General features: G+C 43.9%; 1 protein-coding gene and 1 pseudogene across 4 annotated transcripts in view; both read right to left on the reverse strand.

Annotated features, from left to right (window-relative positions):
- NOSTRIN (nitric oxide synthase trafficking) overlaps positions 1 to 24,188 on the reverse strand; it is a 55,260-nt gene that overhangs the window by 24,345 nt on the left and 6,727 nt on the right. For 3 of the 4 annotated variants that reach the window (XM_008687070.1, XM_008687068.1, XM_008687071.2), the window contains exons 2-6: positions 20,563 to 20,648; positions 7,738 to 7,821; positions 4,825 to 4,887; positions 4,513 to 4,594; positions 2,624 to 2,686 (exon numbers count right to left, since the gene is read on the reverse strand). In XM_008687070.1, the coding sequence (XP_008685292.1) occupies positions 2,624 to 2,686; positions 4,513 to 4,594; positions 4,825 to 4,887; positions 7,738 to 7,821; positions 20,563 to 20,648 (378 nt within the window). Of the gene's footprint in view, positions 1 to 2,623; positions 2,687 to 4,512; positions 4,595 to 4,824; positions 4,888 to 7,737; positions 7,822 to 14,977; positions 15,083 to 20,562; positions 20,649 to 24,188 lie in introns of those variants that run through there. The other variant, XM_008687069.2, reaches the window with a different exon arrangement.
- LOC103659529 lies at positions 8,964 to 10,188 on the reverse strand (annotated as a pseudogene).

Here is a 24,188-nt window from a genome sequence, read left to right on the forward strand (position 1 = left end):
CACAAAAAAAGCAAAAAGGGATCAGAAATAGATATCAAGATAAAACTCTTCTGTTCTGAAACAAGTCATGTTTATGTGCTCACTTAAATGATTGTGTAATTTTAGTTCTTCATTTCTGCCCTCACCTCAATATCTGTCTAGAATATTACAGTGGCTACCATTGTGCCCTGAAACCACTGTATATTTTTTCATTATATCGAGTACACTCAAGAGGGTCATACATTTCTCCAAATCACAAAGGCCTGCAAGCCTCCAAAACAATGTTCTAGCCAGCATCATGAAGGGAATGGCTTTATCACAAAAACATCACAGCAGACATGGAGGACCACCTGCCTCACTCTTTTAAATCAACCTGGGCCATAACAGAGTCATTTTAAGATGCTTTCTTAAAACTTACAGCAAAGGGGCTATTTTGTACCTGACGCAAAGTCTTCAGAGGTGGGCATCTGCCTGGCCTCCTGGAACATGGCCTGCATTGGTGGGGGGGGGGGCAGGGGTTTGGGAAGGAAGAAGCACATTCAAAGTCCTCCTACTCTGTTGATGCCTCAAACCTCAAAGTGGGTTATGACCCAGGTGATCATTTCCTATTCTACACAGTTCCAACTTGGCAGAAGATGATGTTCTCAAGGTCACAAGGACTTCAAAACCAGGTAATGAAGGGAAAAGTTCAGTTCCCTCTCTCTCTAGGAATCAGAGGCAAAGGCTTCTGAATGTCTCTCAACCTAAGAAGCCTCTGCAAAGGGGAATTCAAGGAATAGGAAACGCACTGACGCTCTTTCTCTGCCTCCAGTCAGTCCCAGGCCTGCGGAGAAATGAGAGCATGAGGGAAGAGCTTTGGGTCCTTTAAGGCTTCCATTTCTGTCTCCCAAATAGACCGCACTTCACTACTGACACGCTGAAAACTTTCCATTGTAACTGGGAAGAAAATCATTAGAGCTCAAGGATTTTATGTTCTCTAATTTCTCTGTCACTCTTCATAAAAAAATAAAATCATTTTATTTAGAAAAATTACTTGGTGGAAACTGGGAAAGAATAAAAGACACTTTTTTTTGTTCTTGAAAGCAATTATAGCTGCTGAGCACGGTTTCTCTCTTTTGGTCCGTTATGTTGAATTTCCTGTGAAAGACGAATACTTAGAGAATGGATTTTAAAAAAATCTGTTTGGGGCGCCTGGGTGGCTCACTCGGTCAAGCATCTGACTCTTGATCTCAGCTCAGGTCCTGATCTCAGAGTTGTGAGTTCAAACCCCATGTTGGGTTCCACACTGGGTGTGGAACCAACTTTTAAATAAATAAATAAACAAACAAACAAATTCTATTTAAGAAAGTTCATAAAATCAAAAGCAAAACTAAAACCTAATGACTGGACACTGATTATGGGACTTTTAAACGTTTATTATAAAAGTGATTCTCACGAGGATTCTTTTATCAGTGCTACTATTGCCGGTATAGAAATTCATTTATCTCAAACATTTCTTATTAATGCTTTTGGTCTTATGGAATCCTTGACTTCAGCAGGAGCTCCAAAGGCAACAGTGAGGACTGAGTCGGGGTCGCCTATTTTTGAGGGATCTCTCTGGTTGTTTGTGACTAGCACCTGTCTACTGGGGAAAGTTCTTTGGGTACTGATGCTCTGGAGATGAAAAGGGAGTTCAACTTTTGGAGCACAAGTTCTCTCAAAGGGGGATCACTGGGCTTTCTTCACAGATTCCCTCTCCACTGGTTTCTAGTTCTTTCAACTTGAATTCCTCCTAAACTGGATTGTTCTAGAATTATCTTCTCTACATATATATGGGTTCCATCTGTTATGCTCTCTGCGTAAGAACCTATAATGATATGCTCCAAATTCTCAAACCAGATCATAATTCCTCTCCCTAGAATTCATTTACTGTTTCCTGCACATATGTTATCTAGCCAACTACATTTTAAATTACTTGAAAATAGGAACCATGTCCTAATAGTGTGGAGTACAGGAAGTGGACGATACATATTTGTGGAATCAGTATATGTATTGCCCTTTTGTATGGCTCCTCACCCCTCACGGTACTCCTCTCACTAGTGAGACAGAGATCACGAACGCCCTTCCACAAATGATATGCCCCAAACTCGGAGAGTACTTGTCACTTGCCCTAAGTTACAGATTATACAGAAAGGCAGTCAGGGCAGTGGAATGGGTCAGAGCAATGACTCTGGAACCCGATGACTTATAACAATTCTCGATTCAAAACACTTAACCAGCTTTAGGCAAATGATTTACCTCTCTGTGTCTCAGTTTCCCCACCCATCTGTCAACTGGGACATACCACATTGGTTTGGGTTTTTTGTTTTTTGTTTTCTTGGTGGGGAGAGGTTGTTGCAATGATTGAATATATAAATATATAGCATTTGGCACACAACAAATACTATGTCTGTTAGCTATAAATAATAGCCGTATTTCAAGCCCTCCTCTTCTATCGGTTTAGTTGAAAGATATATCTCTACAATAATTCAGGTGAGGAAAGAGTTTTCTCTTCAGTTAGCACTTAGAAATACTAACGCTAAAACAGGATCACATTCGTGCAAAAGCAAAAATGTTCAGTCCTAAAAACGGAGTTGACATGAATGACATTCATACGTATACTTGCCTTGAGCTGTTGACTCCAATTGCCAATGACAAGATTTGCTGCCTTTTCAACTTCATTGTCAAGCTACAAACAGAAAAAAAGAGAAACGATTTTCTTCCTTCCTTTCTTTTCTTTTCTTTTCTTTTCTTTTCTTTTCTTTTTTTTGCTGTCTTTCTGTTGAGTCATGCTGGCATATGAATTCTGGCACAATCACTATCACAATCCATAGGAATTTCAAAATCCTACAGTGGACATATATCCTGAAAAAAGGAGCCAAACTATCTTTTCCCCACGTCAAAACCTCTTGACAGAATTTAGCTTGAATGCCTTTGGTAATATAATTATTTCTGTGTCAACTATGTAACTATACAAAAACTTTTGAAAACAACATCAGTGTGTGCGATCTGCATGGAGGGGGTGTTGCAGAGTTTGGCGTCCCTTTTGGTCCCAGCACTTCCGCATCGTTCCACGTGGCCCCAACTTTAGCCTCCTGACAATACCGAACAGTCCCGGCAGTGTAGGGGTGCAGCGGGAAGGGCAATGCTGAAATAAAGGCTATGAAACTGGACCAGCAGTTTGAGGGATCATGCCGCTAATTATCCAAAGCTCTATGATAATGATCGTGTCACTGGGCCTGATTTATGGTGGGTAAGTACTAGGGAAATGCTAGTGATGATCATATTATTATGGGGCATGAAAAGTATTTTGTAATTAATGAAATATAGACTGGCGTTTGGTTTTTATTAAGTTGGTTTGCAAAGGTGGAAGATTATGTTGCTTAGTAATAATTACTATGTAAATTTCCCCCATCACCCCAGCCCTCAATAGAACATCCATCGTGGTAAAAACACACATATGTCCACACAAACATCATTTCCATTTCCTGACTCAGTTTAATTAATTTGAATAAAAAATTTTTGTATCATTTCTCTTCCATTGGGATTTTTATGGATCCCTCATCTTCCTAACTTATTACGTTTAGCACCTCCTTTATCTGGCTGTGGTCACTTGAAACCACCCCAAGCCACCACCCCTTCCCTGCACAAGGGCCACTGGTGACTGCTTCTGAACTTCTAAACTACACCTCGCCTTGAACCAATTGTGACCATGACCTCACCCCTATCAGAGTTGAGCAGTATTTATTAAACACCCCTTTATGTCGCCTGAAAATAGATTTTAAACACTACGACACACAAAGAAAAAGAAAAAGAAGCGCAGATGAAATTGTTCTGGAAGGAAAGGGACACAAGAAGACCAGAGAATATGCGAGACAAAAGGACCAGGTGCTCCCAAAAGAATTGTTTAGTTTTGTTTTTTACCTTTTTCCAATTTTAAGAGTATTTGGGGACTATACCTATTATTGTCTTTACCTAATCCCAAACTGTTAAGCACAAAAAACATGTCTTTTTAAAAATTATGTCTATAATACTTCTGTTTACACAAGAGTATCTATTCATTGAAAAACAATGGAAATGCAAAAAGTACCAAAAGATGAGATAAAAATAACCTCGAATTCCACTATCTAGAAGTAATTCTTACTAACATTCTCAGGAGGCTCCTTCAGATTTTTTTCTATTCATATATACATATATTTACTTTACAAAATTGAGATCATTTTTATTTAACAGTATATAGTGAAAACATTTCCATGTCATTAAATTCTTCTGTAATAAGATTTTAACGGTTGCATAATATTCCATTGCTTGAATTCATCATAATTTATTTTTGGATGACGAAGAGGTTTCGAGTTTTTCGCTACTATAAACAATGCTTTAGCAAACACCTCTACACATACATCTTGAGCTCTTGTCTCTTTTTATGACAAGTTCCTGAAAGCTAGTATCACTTTCATCACCTTTCCCTCCTTGGGTCCAAGACAGAAATCTTGCTTTAAGATAGATTTGACTCACTGATTTTTTCTTCTTTTCATGTACGCTCAGGACTTGATGCGCTGGTTTTATTGCTTCCAACTCAATTGCTTTGCCAAGTTTTCTGGAAATAGAACATAAAAGACACACAAGCATAGTATTAGGATTTATAGCTATTTTCCAAATTATTTTCTGGGGAAATAAAATGGTGTGTTCCAGCCTGTCTATTCAGGACAAGCTTGAAGCAGAGTATTCGTAGCACGCCCACTTTAACTATTTCTGCCTCCCCCTGGGGTTAGGGTAAGCCCTGGGGGTGCGGGGTGCGGGCATGGGGGGTGGGGGAGAACCACTCACTGGTGAAGGTCCGCCGCAGATTTCATGCCCTCTGAGACCCAGGCCCAGGCACTGACGAGACAGCTGGAGGCAAAACAGGAGGGCACAAGAGTGGGTGTCATTCTCCCAGTAAAGTCTGAGCAATGCAGCCTCCTGTCTGAGTCACCACATATGGCAATCGCCCTCATTTCCCTAATCTTATTTCAATGTGTCCACGGGAGTCAATTCTGCCAGTTTATTGATCTGCCCTGTAGTCATTACATATACAGCCTTTTTTCATTTCAATTTTCATTTTCCATTTCGTGTCTGTAGGAAATCAGGGAAATAAAGTAGCCAAGGGTGAGCAAGCGTTTAGAACAGGCGGAAGATCGTGTGCTAGGTACGGGGAAAGGGGTCTAAAGACCATCTTTCCAGGCTCCTCATTTCACCAGTGAGTAAGCTGCGTTAGGCTCAGAAACGTTAAGTGGCGGAGGACCCAAGAGCCCTGGGACGTCCCGTGTGCGGCTCTTGGGTTTGGGGTCCAGCTACTGTTCCCTGCTGGCTCATAGGACAACAGTGCAGATATTTTGTAGTCTTGTGAGCAGTATCTCCATTTTTAAATAATTTTTATTTTTAATTTAATTAATTAATTAATTCGAGAGAGAGAGATAGCAAGAGAGAGCACACGTGCGGGAGAGAGAGAGAAGCAGGCTCCGCACTAAGCAGGGAGACTGACATGGGGCTTGATCCCAGGACCCAGGGATCATGACCTGAGCCAAAGGCTGATGCTTAACCGACTGTGCCACCCAGGCGTCCCAGCAGTGTCTCCATTTAACAAAAGGAGAGCACTGCCCTCTCCCTAACGGCACAGGGTAGGGGGTAAGAAATGTGATGCTATTTTCTCCCACAGAAGGGGACAGAAACCCATATCACCGGCCTTCAGAAGCCAAAGGATAAGCTCAATTGCATCAGTAAACCTCAGGGACAGAGGCCTGTGTAGACTTTGCTGGGGGCCGGGACAGATCTGTGTCCCTGCTGAAATCAGGATGGGGCCGAGGCTGGGCACGTGACTTAGGTTGCACCCTGCAGTCAGAGAATTGAGAGCTGGACCAGAGGATGCCAGATTTTCTGCATATCCAAAGCCAGGCACAAAACCAGAGACAAGAGACTACTTAGTATAGCCTTTCAGTTATAGGAAATCGCAAAAAGCGCAAAAAGAATCTGTATCCCTTGGGAGTAGATCAGTGGTCGCGTAGGTGGGGAAAGGATTGCAAACAGGCATGAAGACTCTTTTGACGTGATGACGATGTCTATGTTTTGATTTTGGTGGTGGCTCCACTGTATATACACCTATCAGAATCGACCAAACCGAACACTTAAGAAGGGTGCTTGTTGTTGCATGTAACTTAAACTTCAATAGAGTTTATGTTTACAAAAGGAACCCTGCACCTTTGGGGAAGAGAATCTGACATTTGCTCCTCAGAGGAGCTGAGCAGCAGAGCAGAAAGCCTAGAACGTCTGCCTCGGAGGGGTCTGTGTCCCCGTTTCCTGTGTGACCTTGGAAAGATCACTTGATTTCTCTGACCTTCATGTAATTGGTCTTTTAAAATAGAAATAATTCAGGTGACCTACACAACACAGATTTTGGGTATAGATAAAAGTCCAATGTTTATTATTAAATATTATTGTATTAATCCTGGTGAAGCAGACATTCCGGACTTGCCAACCCATGCTGGATGCTAGGATCGCAGCACAGTAAGACCCGCACCCCTGCATCCCTACACCTCCCATTCTTTAGGAGGTCATTAGAATCAAAGTCATAATGAACTCCGTGCCAGGTAGTGAACGCACTTCTTGTATTATCTCATTTAATCCTCACAGCAATTATATGAGATAGGTTCTATTTCCATTTTAAATACACACTGAGAGATATAATAAATTGCCCTAATTCACCCACCTGATAAGCGGTAGAGGTAGAATCTAAATCTGGGCGGTGCCAATAAAGTCTATACTCAACCATTGTGCCATGCCGGCTGCCTCGCAGCCTACTAAAATGCTACCCTAAGAATCAAGCTCCAAGTCCAACAATCTCAAAGCCATTATTTGCTGTTACAGAGGATCCCTAAGGAGTAAGAATGGGAGCTCCAGAAGGACTCTTCTTTCTTTCCCTCTCTCTTTCACCATCAAAAGAGGTCTTGGCAATGGCACTGCCAGTTCGGGGTGACATCTGCAAGCTTTGGTCAAGAACCTTTGGACCATTTTTAAAATATCTTTTAGAATATCCAGTATCTTTCTTCTCTACCGCCCCCCCCAAATCAACTTGACTCTGAAATGTATTAAGAAAAATGTGAACCACCAGTTTTTTAGGACCCAACATGCTAATCTCCACGCACATGATCTCATATAATATACACCCCCCACACAGACCTGCACACACATGTACCATGCAACACATATCGGCACTCCATCTAACATATGGAGGAAATCAAGGCACAGAGAGGCCAGGTTACTTGTCGGAGGTCATGGAGTTGAGATAAAGCGGGATTCCAAGCGGGTCTCCGGGACCTTCCAACTTAACAGCACTGCTTCCGAAGTAACATAACATCACTGAGGCTTATGAATATGGGCTTAGGAGTCATAAGGACACTGGATTAGCCCAGTTCTGCCACTTACTATCTGTGTCATTGGGACAAGTTTCTTAAAACTCTCCAAGCCTCAACACTGGTCTGTAATAGGGACAATAATAAGACTTGCCAAGGGTTATTGCGAGGATTAAAAGAGAGTATCTGGAAAAGCACTTAACACCGTGCCTGGCACACAGTAAGTGCCCAAGAACTGTAAGCCAGTCTTAACACTGCGCACCTGCCACAGTTAGAAGAGGAAGCTGGAATAGAACATACATCACACTTCATAACTTTTAAGAATTACTTTGCCTTACCTATTTCACATACTTACTTTTTTTTTGTGGTCTGTAATGCTTTGCTTAACTTGACTGCCAGTTTCTGAAGTCCTTTGGCATAGTTAATCTCCAAGTTTGCCCTGTTAGCAAAGGGAGAGTTGGTAGATAGGATGTTCTGGCTAGACACACACACACACACACACACACACACACGTGAAGGAGGGCTCAGGCTGATAATGCAATGTCTACACAGGAAGAGATGATCTGTTTACTCTGAGGACCCTCTTGTCTTCAGGTGAAATCCTTAAGGATCTCCAAGAAGATTCTACAAAGGGAGAGTTTTTAATTTAAACTTCTTGTATACCAGTGTTATGGGTTGAATTGTATGCTCTTCCCAGCCCACAAAGATATTAAAACCCTAACCCCTAGAGCCTGTGCATGTGGACTCTGCAGAAGATCAAGCTAAGATGAGGTCATCAGGCTGGGCCCAGATCCAATATGGCCGTGTCCTTACAAAGAGAGGAAATTTGGACATAGACACACACACACACACACACACACACAATGCCATGTGGAAACGAAGACAAGAGACTGGGAAGATGTACCTACAAGCCAAGGAGTCCCAAAGACTGGCAGCAAACCACCAGAGGCAAGACAATGGCATGGAACAGACTCGGAAGGAACCGACCTGGCCGACATCTGATCTCAGACGTCCAGCCTCCAGAACTATGACACAACACACTGCTGTTATTTAAGACACCCACCAGTGTGGTACCTTGTGATGGCAGCCCCCGCAAACCAATTCATGGAGTAAGGAATCGAGGACTTGCCTAGTTACTCTGGGACGTTAGCGCCATCAGATTAGCTCTAGATTATAACAGCTGGCAGTAAAGTGACAAATTATGATGAAGTTAGCCAAGAAGTAGCTTTCTTTGTTTTGTTTTATTTTGTTTTGTTTTGTTTCTCAATGCCCTTGATCAAGTCTTTATTTAAACTTAACTGTCCAAGGGGACACCTGGGTGGTTCAGTCCGTTAAGCGTCTGCCTCCGGCTCAGGCCATGATCCCAGGGTCCTGGGATCAAGCCCTGCATCAGGCTCCCTGCTCTGAGGGGAGTCTGCTTCTCCTTCTCCCTTTGCCCCCTCCCCCGCTCGTGCTCCCTCTCTCTCTCTCAAGTAAATAAATAAAATCTTAAAAAAAAAAAAACTAGCTGTCCAAATGACTCAACATTTATAGAAAAAACACACGTAGGATTAGGCAGCGAGCTTCTTGTCTTCATGGCGGGTTGCTTTTCTGTGGGGTTCTCAGGGCTGCTTTCTTGGTTGCCACAGCCTTTTTCCCACCAGAGGCTTCTTCTGCTCCTTAACGCCAACAGCCTTCTTTTCTTTCTTCACTGCCTCAGGCTGCTTGCCAGGAACCCCTTTCTCATCTGCCGGGGCTTCTAGCGCTGCTGCCGTCTTACCCTCTGGAGTCCGTGACACCGGCCTGGTGGACAGCGGTGTTCGGGCACATGGTCTTTGCATTCGGGTATAGCTTCAGCAGGGTTCTCAGGTTCTTCCGTGGATTCTTCTTCAGGACTCCGTGATGAATCTTCTTGAGTGGTGCTTGGAGGGCTCTTTGGATCGCTGGGCTTTTCAAGGTTCTGCTAAGGTGTGTATCAAGCATCTTGTGCAGGGGAAGGTTAGAGTTACTCTTGCGGGAGGCAGCCTTACGCCAAGTGCCATACAGATCATCTAACTTGAGGAAAGCACGTTCAGTCCCACTGTGGAAGCATCCCACTTGCCCACCAGGAGTAAGTTCCAAAATGTTCAGTTCGCTTTCATTAAGTAGAGTAATTCCAGGGATGTTTCTGAAGGCCTTGGTGACACTGTTGTGCTCGTTATATATGATGTGGGGTCCCCCACGTTGGATATGATGATGGTTTCTCATTTTGCCGTTTCCAGCCCTCATTTGATGAGATAGGTGGATTTTTTTGATATCACTCCAGGCCTTAAGTTTCTGAAGAAGCAAAAGTCCTCCTTGGTCTTTTTGTAGCCTTCGACTTTATTTTCAGCCACCAAAGGGAGTTTAGGAACTTCCTGAATACGGCGACTTTGAGACACGAGCAGCTCTGGTAAGACGGAGGCACCCATGCAGGGCAGGTGGCATATTGCTTCTGGGATGTTTACTCTGCGGTGCCCACAGTGCCAGGTTTTGGATGGTGCAAACATGAGGACCCTGTGACACGTATTTCCAAAAACACCATGGCTGCAATGGTGAGTCCCACTGCCTCAAACTCTGGGCATCCAAGCCAGAGCCCTGCCGGTATCCCAAGACTCAGCCCTTGTTTGATGACCTGCTAATTCACTAGCAGTGTGGGGTGCAAGGTGGTGCGAACAAAGTTCATAGTATCTGGTGGAATGGGAGCCTTGACCACAGTAGGCAAAGTGACATTTTTGCCAGATGACTCCCCCTTTCCAGAACACACCAATGCAAGTAACTGAGCACACATCATGGCAGGGAGGGGAGAGCGAGAGGAGATGTGCTCCTCTCAACCCAGCGGCTCCTACACGAAAAGCAAGAAGTAGCTTCCTAATGGAAAACTGCAGAAGTGGACAAAACCACATTTAGAAAATGAATTTCTATTACTTTGTATGCAGGACAAGACTCAGTAGGGAATCTGGGCATGCCTCCAAAAGCAAACTCCTTGGTTCTCTTGAATAGATTGAATCACTGTTATCTTAAACCGATTTTACCGTGTCCTACTTAGAGGTCCATCTATAGATAAAATAAAGACACAGTCTTACTCATCTCCTCACTTTCACTGAAGATAATACAAATGTTGGAAATTAAGTTTGATTTGTATTGTTTTCCTTCTTCATTTGGGCCAGAACGGGTTTGTTGATTTTGTTGTTGTTGTTGCATAGATTTTAGCCTTTGAATTCTATTTTTATTATAACTTATCTTTAGAATTATTTATGACTTCACTTCATTGGAAAAACAATCCCAGAACTCCCTAGTAACTAACTTAATACCTGCATTTTTTCAGCACAATGAAATTAGACTCAGTGTTACAGACCGAACAGAGAAAGATAGCTCTGTTTTATAAAATGGAATCCAGAGATCATGGGCTATTGACCTATTGCTAAATTTCTATTCCGCTTTCCCTGTTAGTACAGCTGTGCTCTAAGTTATTTTTACCACTTTCTGAAGGAAAGAAGGCCACTGTAGAATGCACATTAAGGCCTACCTGCAGAAAACAACATTTGGAATCAGAACTTGCCCAAGAATAAGGAATGGCAATGGCAAATATTTTAAAATAATGAAACTGATCAATAAGTATCACATTGCATTTATAAATATATTTCTGCATTCCAGGAATATGTTCCAGTTGATGGAGAGAGAGAATGCTGGTCAGCAGAAGCTGGGAGTGACCATCACCTTGATGAACCCAGATGCTCTGGAAGCCCAGACCTCTACCTCTGGAGTGGCTTTAGGCACTGCTCAAAGGGAGTAATAAGACTTACCTCAAGAAAAGGTTTTATGATGATTTGAACGTGCAAATGACCCAGGCCTAGGAGGGGCTGAACAATGAGTTCAATTGCTGGACTGACCTGCATAATCTGACACCTGGCTCCCTTTCTGATCCCCCTCCCCCCACCAGTCATCCCCTTGCTCCTGCTTAGTGGCCAAATGCCATCCTGCCTCAGGGCCTTTGCACTTGCTGTGGCTGGGTAGTTTTTCCGCTACATAACCACATAGCATCTCCTTCAAGTAAACTCCAACAGGTTTTACACAAACAACACTACCTCAGAAGCTCCCCTGTCACTATCCCCCTACAGCTGTCTTTATGTCCTAGAATTTACCACTACCTTACATTACCTATTTTCAGTGTATTTCTATGAACACCCTTAGAATGTAAGCTCCACGAGGGCCAGGGTGTGTTGTGTTCACTGCCATATCTCTAGATCTAAAGAGTGCCAGGCACATAATAGGCACTCAGTGTGTATGTCTTGAATGAATAAATCAGTGAGTGGACTTCCCATCAGATCTTGGTTAGAATTTTTCACTGGTCTCTGCTATATTTGTTCTTGCTTCCCACCCTTGAAAACCTTACACTATTTAGACACATTCCTGCCCTGACGCATTGCTCAGCCCTCACGTGAGAGTACACCGCTTTCTAGCCCTTCCAGTAGCTAGACACCAACCCTGCCCTAGCCCATCGCTAAGCAGAGGGCTTTCCCAGCATTCCATGCCAGCTCTGAGGAAGCAGCACAGACAGCATGAAGTCTGACGGTGTGTACCGCTCAGCTCCGTGCTAGGCACCAAACACGTGCTTCATAAATAGCAAGTTTTCTAATCTGATTATTATGTACCCCAAAGGATCCCTAAACATCCAGAACACCCCAAATACACAGAGACGGCAGGTGTGGGGGAAAGAATTCACCGTTTGCTCATCCATCAGCTCCAGAACCATTCAGAATGGCTTCTACAGGACAGGTAGTGCTTTTGGGCACGGGCTTCTCCTCAGAATTCGGTTTCACTTTCAGAATGTTCTTGCAGGCTGTACAGGGAGTCCCAGAGGCCACGCAGAAATAAAGAGGACAATTGCCAGAAGGAAGTGCTGCTTTCCTTTAAATTGTTAACTTAATCAGAGTCACCTGGGGAAAAAAGCTGGGCTTTGGTGTCAAGAAAGCAAGAGGGTCCTGCCGGCTTTGAAGCTATTGCTGTTCTGTGTTGAGAACACACCTTTGCTCCGGAGCCCCAGGACTTCTGCTTCGCTTGAGCGCCGTAGGAAACCAGCCTGCAGAGACTCGGTTACCACGCAGCATTTCTCTTTACACACCAGTATCTTACAAATCTGGGCCGAGGGGTAGTTTTACAGGTTGGGATAGAGCTTAAAAGTTCCAAACGGTGCTCTCCTGACAGATGCGTTGCCATCCTTTGTGACATGTAGCTGACGCTTCACCTGTGTTCTATCTGCACACAGAAGAGTGACATCCAACATTTCCTGGGCACTTACAACAGGCCAGGCACCGTTCTGAGTGTTTTAGGTGTATTTCCTCATTTAGTCCATGATAACTCCCATCAGGGAGGCACACGTACTCTACGCATTTCACGGAGAGGAACACCAACGCACAGAGTCTAGTCCATTAACTTGTCTGCGGCCACACAGGAGGAAGTGACAGAGCTGGGACACAAACGGGGCAGTCTGGCTCCAGAAAGTGCCTGCTTGGTTACTTCAGTTTCCTGCCTCTGAAACAGTGGGGAAGAGGCTGGAGATGGAGAATTGCCGAGGAAGGCAGAGGTAAGCGCTTTTAAAACCTGACACCGCCTCCCACTTGGCCTTTGCGGGCAGTGCTCTGGATCACCGGCTCCGGGGGATTCACAGCAGCCCCGGTGCACACCAGGGCGCTGGCCTGGCCTCCTCTGCAAGCAGCAGCGCAGTCCTAAGGCATGTTCCCGGATGTGGAGGAGGCCCTCAGGGTCTGGAGAGCAGGAGGGAGCTGTGACATCAGCGGTCCCCTGCGGAGGTGGACAGGACCTCTCCGAACAGCACTACGCACTACGCGGTGTCCCCATCTCTCCACCTGCAGCAGGATGGTGACCCTACAACGTTTCAGACCCTCATTCAAACTCACCGAGCAAAGCAGGCTGCAAACATCTGCTCTTGCCTTTTCAACCCTAATGACCATTTCAGACTCCTCAGCAGCTTACCCTGCCGGCTGGAAGGAAATGAAATGCAACAGGGTCCGGAGGATGGGTGTGGGTACCTGGGGGTGGAACACTGAGCTCGCTCCTTGGTGAGTCTGCCTACTAAAGCAAAGGTCCCTGCCTCTGGCAGCCAGTGGCCTTTATATTAACAGAGGTTAATGAGTAAATTCCTCCCCAGAGAAAATGGCTCTAAGAATCCATGTTCCAAGTGGCAAGCAGAGAGAGAGCTTTTACTTTTCTAAGTTGGAACGTTTGTAAATTGAAACGAACCCTGCCATGTGGCTCATCTGTGCCTATGATCTAACAGTGTGTGTGTGTGTGTGTGTGTGTGTGTGTGTGTGTGTCTCCTTTCAGAATTCCTGCTAAACAGAAATGAACCAACGGTGGGGTATTGCCAAGACAAAGATGGCAACATGCACCCCTGCATCCAGTCCATTGGTTTATTCTCAGTTCTTTAAAGGGAACAGCTTTTATCATGGTTTCCAGCATGCAAAGGGAGTTAAGAGAGGCAGAGTGAATCTGAGACAGAGAATGTTCATTCCCTCATTAAAATAGTCAGAAACAAGCTTGTAAGAACACTGTGCTTAATGTTCTAGCCCTATAGCTACTATATGTAATAGAAGTTACGATTTCTTCTCCAAGCAATTGTCTTGGTACATATAAAATTGATGATGTATGTATATATACTTCTATGGTTAACTCAAACTCAGAATTTTCCACGGAGCCTTAAAGATCCTGAACCAGGGAATTGGCACGCACTGACTCTTAATCCATTTATATTCTAATTTCCTCTCAGCATGCAGAGGCAGGTCAATAAATTTTCATTAGTAATAGAAGACCAACCAATAAGTCAAAGACCAACATTTGTCTTAGATTTTAAAACAAATGACACTTTTGAAAGAAAGGAGAGAGGAAAAATATGTGACATCAGATTCAATATTTAGCTACAGCACAAATTTAACAGGAAGAATAGAAGTGACCATGTCATCAATTTTAGTGTATCCTGCTCTATTAAAATTAAGATGATAAAAAGTGATTAAGAAAAAAAGAAAAAAGACGGTGCTTGGCCCCTGTGTCTATGAGGGACTAATTAAAATTGAACTAAAGCTTTCTCAAGCTTGGAAACAGCAGGTGACATTATGAAATAAGAAGGAATTTTAGTAATCTGAAATCTCTGTTCGTGAATCACCCCCATCCCTCGTTGCTTACTTTCCACCAGAAGCAGCTTCCGGCTTGGGGGCCGGTGTGCCGACATTGTCCACCCAAGCCTTAGCAGCTTGCATTTTGAAGGACAGTCACAAGCCCACCTTACAAATAAGCTATCTTTACAAGTTAGTTCCTTGAAGAACATTTAAAGGACATTTTTACATGGAAGCTCTGTTATTCAAGCAGCTGGGATCTTTGGCTAGCCCACAATGCCCACTTCTTCAGTCCTGATTGCCTTCATTCTGGCTGCTAAGACCAGTATGAGAAGCTGAAAGGGAGGACGAGACCTGGAGGACCCCACCTTGGGTGTCCAGAATGAAAGTGCCACTCAGTCACCACTCACTTCCGGCCCCGGGAGCGCACACTACGGTAGCTCCAGACCCTCAGATTCCCCCTACCTGGTCATTCCTGAGCCAAGTGAGGTCCATGGAGTCAGGTGGAGGTGTTGTCTTGGGGGAAGTCAGGTAAAATGGACAAGAAGGGCACTATTCAAAACTTTTTAGCTGGAAAACAAAATTTTATATAGAATCTCACCATGTCCTAGAAATGCTATATTCTGATATCCTGGGAGTGGGAGGGACAAGGGAGCCCATCTGACTTCTCCTCACTCCCTGAAGCGGCCCCTGAGGACTCCCACAGACCTCTGTGTTACCAGGTTTAAAAGGTACTGGGCTTAATGGCTGCTGATGTCCCTTCCCATAGAGGACATGAAGACTCTGAAGGGAGCTGTACCAGGGCCCTTGAATGTGTCAGAACACCCACAGTTGGCGGTGCCCCAAACGGCCTGCTCAGTTGACAGATGCCCTCACACCAAGCCTGCGTTGAGCTGGGTAGAAATCAAAATGTATCTTCTTTCCCATATCCCCGTCTGTATATTAGGAATGGACGAGAGTACATTCACACTGCAATGGGTTGTGAGAATTAAAAAAGTAAAAGAGACCAAGGATAAGACACATCTAACACAGTGCCCGATCTGAAGATTGTGCAGGATGAATGGTGTCTTCCGTGGTTTTGTCATTCTTTTCTAGCTTTTGCTCAAAATAATATTCTATATACCATAGAAGTCAATTTCTCTGACACACTAATTTACTGCTCCTCAGAAGTACCCTAACTTGAAAGTTCTGAGTGCCTGAAGTCATTCCTACATTAACACATCCATTCGCTCAGCGAACATCTATTGCATGCCTGCTCTGTGCCAGGCTCTCTGCTGGTCACATGGGATACACTCTCAAGAGTTCGGCCTCCAGTGCAGGAGACAGGCAGGTGAACAGACTATAGCCGTATAGTAGGATCTAGAGCAGAGGTAAGCACGAGTTCTATGCATCTCTGACAGCTACCATTTTGAGATGGAACTGGAGTCAAGGAAGGCTCCCACGAGTGGGATATCCAAATCTGGACGATGCATTGAGTGGAGACTGGTAACCAAGGTGAAGAAGTGTCTGCCTCACAGAGGATACGGCAAGCACAAACTCACAGACCCATGATGGTGGGTGGGAATTGGCAGGAGGGGTGGCGAGGATGCATGAAGGGGGGCAGTGACTGCCAGTGATTCAACAGACACAGAGGGGTGGGGCTCATGGGTAGATGGAGAGAGACAAGCTGGATAAGAAGCCAGGGTCCGGACCTCCAAGGTCCTTTTATAAAATACTGTGAGGGCTAAATTTTACACTAAAGCTCGTGAAAGTCTGAAACAGGGTCACAGCCACAGACTGGAAGATGCATTAAAGAGACTAGGACAGGGCCCTCTCCAGCACCCTAGTCGAGATAACCTCGCTTGGATTAGAAAAAGGGGATCCCCTGAAAAGACACAGCTTGGAGCCAGCATGCAAGGCTCGAGGGTGGAGAGTGGGTTAGATTTCTGCCTTCACTCAGCCCCTCAGCCAGGTGCCTCTGTGCAGTGTACAAACTACACAACTTCCAGACTGTACTTCTAGACGGAAGAACAGGTTAAGAGATTTTTTCCCCAGAACAATGGCAGAGGCCATGAAATGAGAAGAAAGCTGTAGGTATGAAAGGCGTTTAAAAGAGAGAAACATGAAGACTTGGTCATGAGGTGAGATAGAAGAAGGGGTCATGGATGGCTCCCAGGTGTTGGGCTTGATTGCGTGGGCAGAGGTCCCAGTCACCATGGTAAAACGTCCAGCAGTACCAGCTTTGGGGAAAAGCTGAGAAACTGTTTAGGAGAGGTTGACTTTGTGGTCCTATGGGATATCCAGGTGGACATGTCCAGAGTGTTGGATATATGGCTTGGAGCACAGATAAGACATATTGCCTAGTAATACACACGTGCGAGTCTTCAATATGCAAAGAAGAGCTGAAGCTGTGGAGTTCAGATCACCCAGGCGGGGGTAGAGTAGAAAAGGTTAGGATTTATCAACGTTTTCGTTTCAATCATTCATTCCTATGTTGACAGCATCCGCAATGAATTATGGGTGGAACGATGACCAACCACACTTCCTTCTTTGTTTTATTCTTTTCTTCCTTTTTATTTATTTATTTTTTTAATGTCCAGAGCAGCGGTACTTGCCCTTTGAAAATCTGATCTTAAGCTTCCTTACGGAGGAACAATTGATTTTCCCATGAAAGCGCATTTAAAGCCTAGCAATGAGGGTGCAGGGGACCAAACCTTCATAAAGTTTCTGGGCATGTGTCTTTGTCCTTTAAATCTGATCTGTGATTGTGCTAAAGTGAACCCGATGACTTTGACATCAGGCGTCTTAGGAGCTGCTGTGTGTTTCTGGCTAAATCGGAGCTGCTACTACAAAGGGAAAGCGAAGCCACTAATTGGATAGAGGAAGCTGAGCATGACCATGAATTGCAGAATTTCCCAGCAAAATGATGTTTCAATACCAACTGCACTTTTCCATCAGCACCAATTAGAACAAATTGGTAGGCAGCTGAGCTTGGCGATGCAGCACTATCTGGGCTTGAAGCTTGATTGTGACACTGTCTCCTGTAGCCACGTGCTAATGGAACTGCCCCGCAGAACCACATTCCCATGGATTCGCAAGCCCCGTGTCTGAACTGTTAGGGTCCAAGGACGGGACAGACCTTGTTCTAGTAAGTAGAACTATCTTTCCTTTATTTATTCATTCACTCTACAAGTATTTGCTGAATGTATTTTATGGGACTGATATGCTTAGTTCGAAGAAGCCCCATACGCTCCCTCACGATGTCTTTTATTACGCTGGCCACTGGATTTGTCTTCAAAACTTTCAATGTCATTACCTGCAATGGCAATGCCTACTATCCGTATTCCAAGAGTACCATCTACTTGTCTGGTGGGGTTTCTCATTACTTGTCTACACTCTAAGTAACAGGATAGTTTTTATAGAGTACTGTCTTTCCAGGTACTGGCTTTTCTAATACAAGGGAAAGGCATCATTGACTTATATGTAGTAAGTCTACCCAGCTAAGAGGAAAATATGCCCAGTACGCATGTCTGGATAGCTGACGGGCAACAGCCTTTTATCTTTTGTATATCTAGGGTAATAAGTACTGATTCCTCAGAATAGAAAGAGTAAGGGAAGTATAGTACCAGCTATACTGTGACCACCCCTCCTGTTGATACGGTTATTATGTTAACTCAATTCAAACACCTTGTAGGAAGAGGTAGTGACTTCAGAATCACTTCCCATGGGAGAGAAATAACCCAATCTCGGCAAGCGAAGTGGCCTCTGTATTTGCCAGCTAGCACATAGAAACATAGATGGAAAAACACAATGTGTTACATATTCATAGATCAATAGAGGGTTTGTGTCCATTAGAAAACAGTCCTCCCCAAATACCTACTCTTAGTGTGGACGAGCATCCCTCAAGTTACCTACATGATCTAACCCCAGAGCCAAGGAAGGAGAGCCTGAAGTTCATGTGTGAGGAGACATTTATCAGGAATGAATACAAAGCAACTCAAGTGGCATGTTGGTTAAGGAGAAATTATTTAACTGTATAAGATCAGCTTTACAAAAGAAAAGAGATGAACATATGGGGAGGGGGAAAAGAGAAAAAGGAGAGAGGGAAACAAGCCATAAGAGACTCTTTACGAGGATTAAGAGAACATACTGAGGGTTGATGGAGGGAGGTGGGTGGGGGATGGGCGAGATGGGTGAGGGGGATTGTCATGAGCCCTGGCTGTTACATGTAAGTGACGAATCCCTGAATTCCACTCCTGAAACCAATATTGCACTGTACATCAACCACCTAAAATTTAAAGTTAACGGATTAATTAATTAATTAGCTTTACAAAATGTCTAGGAAAGCATCCATTGCGTAAATGACCTAATATCTAGCATAATTTTGTTGGTAGAGGTAAAATATTAGATTCCCCTTTTGTATTCATGCTAGGCATAATCCCAGAAGAGTGCATGTAATTTTGCTAACCAGTAGTGTTCTTTAGACCTTCAATCTAAATTCTGCTCCATAAGAAGGTAAAACCATGGAGAGAAATATTCTTAGCTACCCAAGTGGTTTCCTCCACTGGAGCTTGTCCGCGGCCCTAGAACGCGTGGGTGGAAGGCTTTGTGCATGACGTCTAGGAAGGATGGCAGCCCGAGGAAGCTACGTCACGAGAGACACGGGTGAGAAATGAAGGCTCGGGTCGTAGATAAAAGAGGTAGGTCTGTGGCAGGGTGCAGGTGCTGGAGTGACCTGGACAAGAGAACCACAGTAAGGCAGTTCTGGAGCAGTGATTCCCCGAAATTCATTCTGTTCGTCCTTGAGTCTGTTTGCCAGACATTATTTCCCACCTGCCTTCTGTCTTCATAGGTCTCTCCTGGGCACTACCTTTGAACACGGGTACACCAAAATAATCAAGGCCCAGATGACCCTAGTCCAGGTCACCTGCGTGGCTAACATATACAGATGCTTCCTGACCTGCAGGAGGGCCGTGCTTTCTAATATAGGTAATGGGTTGAATTTGTATAATAGCTAACTGGTCATATTTTCAATAATTTCTTTTGAGACTAAAAAAATTTTCTTACAGAAGAGATTCCCTCTCAGATTGGCCCTACCTGTTCCTCTCATAGAATCAAGGCAATTGGCTCTAGGAGTAACTTACTCTAAACTTTTTTCTTTTTGACTTCATTTGACAAACCTATTTTTGTTTTTCGGTTTTGGGTTTTTGTTTTTTGTTTTCTTTTAATAAATGACTGTGTGAGCTTTCTTGTATCTTTCCTGGGCCTCATGTATGGTTCCTGATAAAGCTAACGTTCTCCTTCGCTCTTGCCCTACTAATGCACGATGCAATCAGACCATGTATACCACACATGCAATTATTTTAAATTTGAAAGTGTTACCTTAAAAGAATATGCAATCTCTTCTGGAAGTCTCTTTAGAGTTGTTTATTATAGAGCTGTCTAGATATAGGGAAATGGCTTAAAGACTCTTTATGGCCCAATTCAGTCCTTGGGGTCTCTAATTTTAAGCAGGAACTTCTGTAACTTTTTTGACTGAGTTAAGGGTGCTCATTTTTGCACAGTCACCAACTTGACACGTGGTCACATCTAGCGTTTAGACAAGGTGATGATCCTGAAAATGGTCACTTTTCATTCATCAGACATTTACTGACGAAGTCAAAAGCCCAGACTCTCAAAGCTCAGGACACAAAGATGAGCAAGACAGAGCCCCTGCCCTGGTAGGGGAGACAGAGCCAACTCATAAGTGCTATCAGCGTGGGAAGTACAATAAAGGCAGACACACAGGCACGAGGGAGGCCTCAGGAGGGGGTGATAAACTCAGTCTGAGGAATCAAAAGAGACTTGACTGAGCCCTCCCAAGCAGAATTACTTCCTGTTGTTTCTTGATTTTTATGGTACCCAGTGATAAATGTGCAATAGAGGAGAGTCACTCTTCAAATCAGTCTCTCAAGTACCAAAATATAACACTGAGCTCTGGAAAGTAGGACAGCTCGTAATCACTCCTCCAGTCATCTCGCTAGCTGCAACTAACGACGAGGAACTGTTTATTGCAAACGCGCGTCTTGTACCTTTGCTGAAGAATGGATGTGACCTGCTTGCAGAAATTCTCTCCGTTTTGAGAAAACTCCTTTAGGTTCTTGTACGCTTTATTATACTGAAAAAGAAAAGATGCACAGACGGGTTATGAGCACTTCCAAAGATAGAACTCCAATAAATTCACAATGTTCCGTAATGACGACAGTCATTGTAAAGGATCGTGCAGCTGCGGGGACGCACACCTTTTGAATGAGTTACTAAAATAAAGATTAAGTTTCTTCTGCCTGGATATGAAATATCTTGGAGAACTTTTCAAAAACAAAGCTGGTCTGTCTGTTTCTCCCCAGGCAACGACTCAGCAGTAGGGCGATTTTGAGGTCCGACTTCCTGTCATCCTTTTGTTCCCGGGATGGTTAAAGTACATTCTGAAATATGTATACTGAGTAATCATTTTCTGCCTCCCCCAAAAGCTTCAAAATAATATTCCTGGGTGTCAAACCCCAAACGCATAAAAATGAATGTTTTGGGGGGCTGAGATCTGGAGATGGAAGTGAATAACTTGTTAGTAAAATGTGCCCTGTTCCCTCTACATCTCTTTTAACTCTAGTAATAAGAATATTGTAACGATGAGTTGAACATTTTTGTTGTGCCAAACTTCTAAAAAATGTACGAATAAACCTTTAGGAACTTCATTTCTATATGAATTTAGCCTACAGATACAAGATTTCGAAGGGAAGGTTTTTGTCATTTGATTTAGAACGCCACAATGTCACTCTGAAAATTGTGTTTGTAAAAGTAGGCACTGATGACAACAGACTGCAAGTGCTCCGATGGAGAGAGTACGGGAATGAATTCTGCAGCTTTCCTGACGCAGAGTAGCTCTGTTAGGTGGTGCAATGGTCCCACACGCCCTCCCTCAGGGTTTCCATCTGGGGGTTTGATACCTCACTGCATTTTTAAAAATGAGATTCTAGGGGCACCTGGGTGGCTCAGTCGGTTAAGTGTCTGCCTTCAGCTCAGGTCATGATCCTGGGGTCCTGGAATCCAGCTCTGAGTCGGGCTCCCTGCTCAGTGGGGAGTCTGCTTCTCCTTCTGCCCCTCCCCCCTCAAATAAACAAAATCTTAAAAAAATAAATAAATAAAATGAGATTTGACCGAAGAGGATGAAAGTTCTTAGGAAAGAAGTGCCGGGCTGTAGCTCTTCACGCTCGGCTGATGAGCCCGCCTCCTCCCGCGCTCCAGGGGCGCTCGGTGGGGCCCTGCGTTGAGAGCTCCCATTCCACCAGCACCTGCTGTGCAGCGGGCAGGTTCACATCTGTGAATCCCCAGGGCCAAGGTGACCTTTCAGTTGTCACGGGAGGACCTGGTGAATGGTGCTAGCAGAGTAGCCAACAGAGGACACGGGGCCATGGAGGAGGAAAGGACCTAAAGAAATGACTTGACCAGGTCCCTACCTTCAGGGCTGCGAAGAGCCGCTACCTAGCATAGAAGAACACAGTCCTATAGATGCCACACTCTTATCTTCCTGCGGTGGTTTCAGTTCCCCCTGAACTCAGCACAGAAAGCCAGGGCGGGGTTTGAGAGAGCACAAGAGTAGCAAACGGCTTCAGTGAAACTGCCTTGGGCTCAAAGACAGTGGTCAGGGAGGCAAGCTCTTCACAAAGACATTGTTAACTCCTAAAGCAAGGTTTGCAAAATCATCTGACTGCAGGCACCTGTCAGGGCCCGAATGAGTGAGCAGCAGGGTGGGGAGAGCGAGCTGGAGAGACAGTGTCCCAACTGCTCTGGACCAGGGGAGTGTGGCCCACGATGGCCAGATAGTCCAGATTGTCCTAAAAGCTGAAATAAGGATTGGCATCTGAAATATGATTTTCTGAAAACAATTGTAGCAAACAATTTACAAATTTTAAAGCTCTTTGCAGAGTCGGTAAAACATACCTATAGTGAGGTTTACACGGAGGCTCATAGGAAGTGATTCTCCTTGAGTCATGAGACTCAAAATCACTATTTGGCAACCAAGCCATTTTCATTTCCATAAAAATAACTTGTCATATGAATGAAGTGATATTATAAGACCTCCTTCCTCCCCTTAGAGGCACAATGGGAAAGTTTGAGCCAGCATTTTAAAGCGGTTTAGCTTTTTGTTTGCTCCTCTGTTGCCTAAACATTCTCACCAAGTTCCCCCTAACCCTTCTATTTTCTTCCCACACCACCAAATAACATCCCACAAATCGCACAGAGGTATCATGAGAAGAAAATAGGTAAATGTTTAGCAGGGCACATGCCCCTGGAATAAAGTTATTTCTCAGTGTCTCTTCCTTAGGTGAAGCTATGTGACTAAATGCTTCTCAAGGAAGCATGGGTGACAGTTTTGTGTGGGGTTTCAGTGAAGTTTCCTTCCTCCTCTTTCCTGTCACCTGAACTTAGAAACGATGGCTGCCCCAATGTTCATAGCAGCAATGTCCACAATGGCCAAACTATGGAAAGAGCCCAGATGTCCAACGACAGATGAATGGGTAAAGAAGATGTGGTGTATATAGATACAATGGAACATTACCGAGCCATCAGAAAGGGTGAAGCCTTGCCATTTGCAACAGTGTGAATGGAACTAGAGGGTATCATGCTAAGCGAAATAAGTCAGTCAGAGAAAGACACATACCATATGATTTCACTCATATATGGAATGTAAGAAACAAAAGGGATGAACGTAGGGGAAGGGAAGGAAAAATAAAATAAGGTGAAAACAGAGAGGGAGACAAACCATAAGAGACTCCTAACCATAGGAAACAAACTGAGGGTTGCTGGGGGGAGGCGGGTGAGGGGGTGGGGTAACTGGGTGATGGGCATTAATGAAGGCACTTGAAGTAGTGAGCACTGGGTGTTGTATGCAACTGATGAATCACTGAATTGTACCTCTGAAACTAACAATACACTATATGTTAATTAAAGCCAATTTAAATTAAAAAAAAAAAAGAAACAATGGCCGATGCCATAAGGTGATTTTGAGGATAGATGCCATGGGCTAAGGTGGTAGAGCAGAAAAAGAAAAAGAGCCTGGGTCCCTGATGGCCCTGGGGGCCACCACACATGCCCTCAGTGCTCTATTTTTGGACTTACTGTGTGAAATACAATAATAGGGGTTTATAAAAGCCACTCTCATTTTTGGATTTTAAAATGGGCGGCTGAACATAGTTCTAACTCATACACAGTCTTTTAACTTTTTATTTTAAAATATGAAACATTTTTATGTTTCATAAAATAATAATGATACAGATAATGATGATACCCATTATGAACTCACTACCTAAGTTACAGAGATATTTAACACTTTTCTTCTGCTTTCTCTTTAAACAACTGTTTTTCCTTTTCATAATTTCTTTGGCTATACTTGGGCATTTATTCTTCCATATGAAGATTTATCAATGCACATCTATATGTATCAATTTGTGGAAATCGACTTTTTTATGGTGTTTAGACTTCCCATCCAAGGATATAGTAAGCCTTTTCATGTGTTCAAATCTTATTTTATGTTCAATAAAATTTTACAATTTTCTTTATAAGTCCTGTAGCTTTTCTATTTGATTTGTTTAGAAATATCTCACAGTATTAAATTGTGAGTTTTTTATGTAATGTCCTATCTGCTTCACTCTCCAGTCCA

Source organism: Ursus maritimus, unplaced genomic scaffold (assembly GCF_017311325.1).
Source record: "Ursus maritimus isolate PB19 unplaced genomic scaffold, ASM1731132v1 scaffold_1, whole genome shotgun sequence".
NCBI classification, from domain to species: domain Eukaryota; kingdom Metazoa; phylum Chordata; class Mammalia; order Carnivora; family Ursidae; genus Ursus; species Ursus maritimus.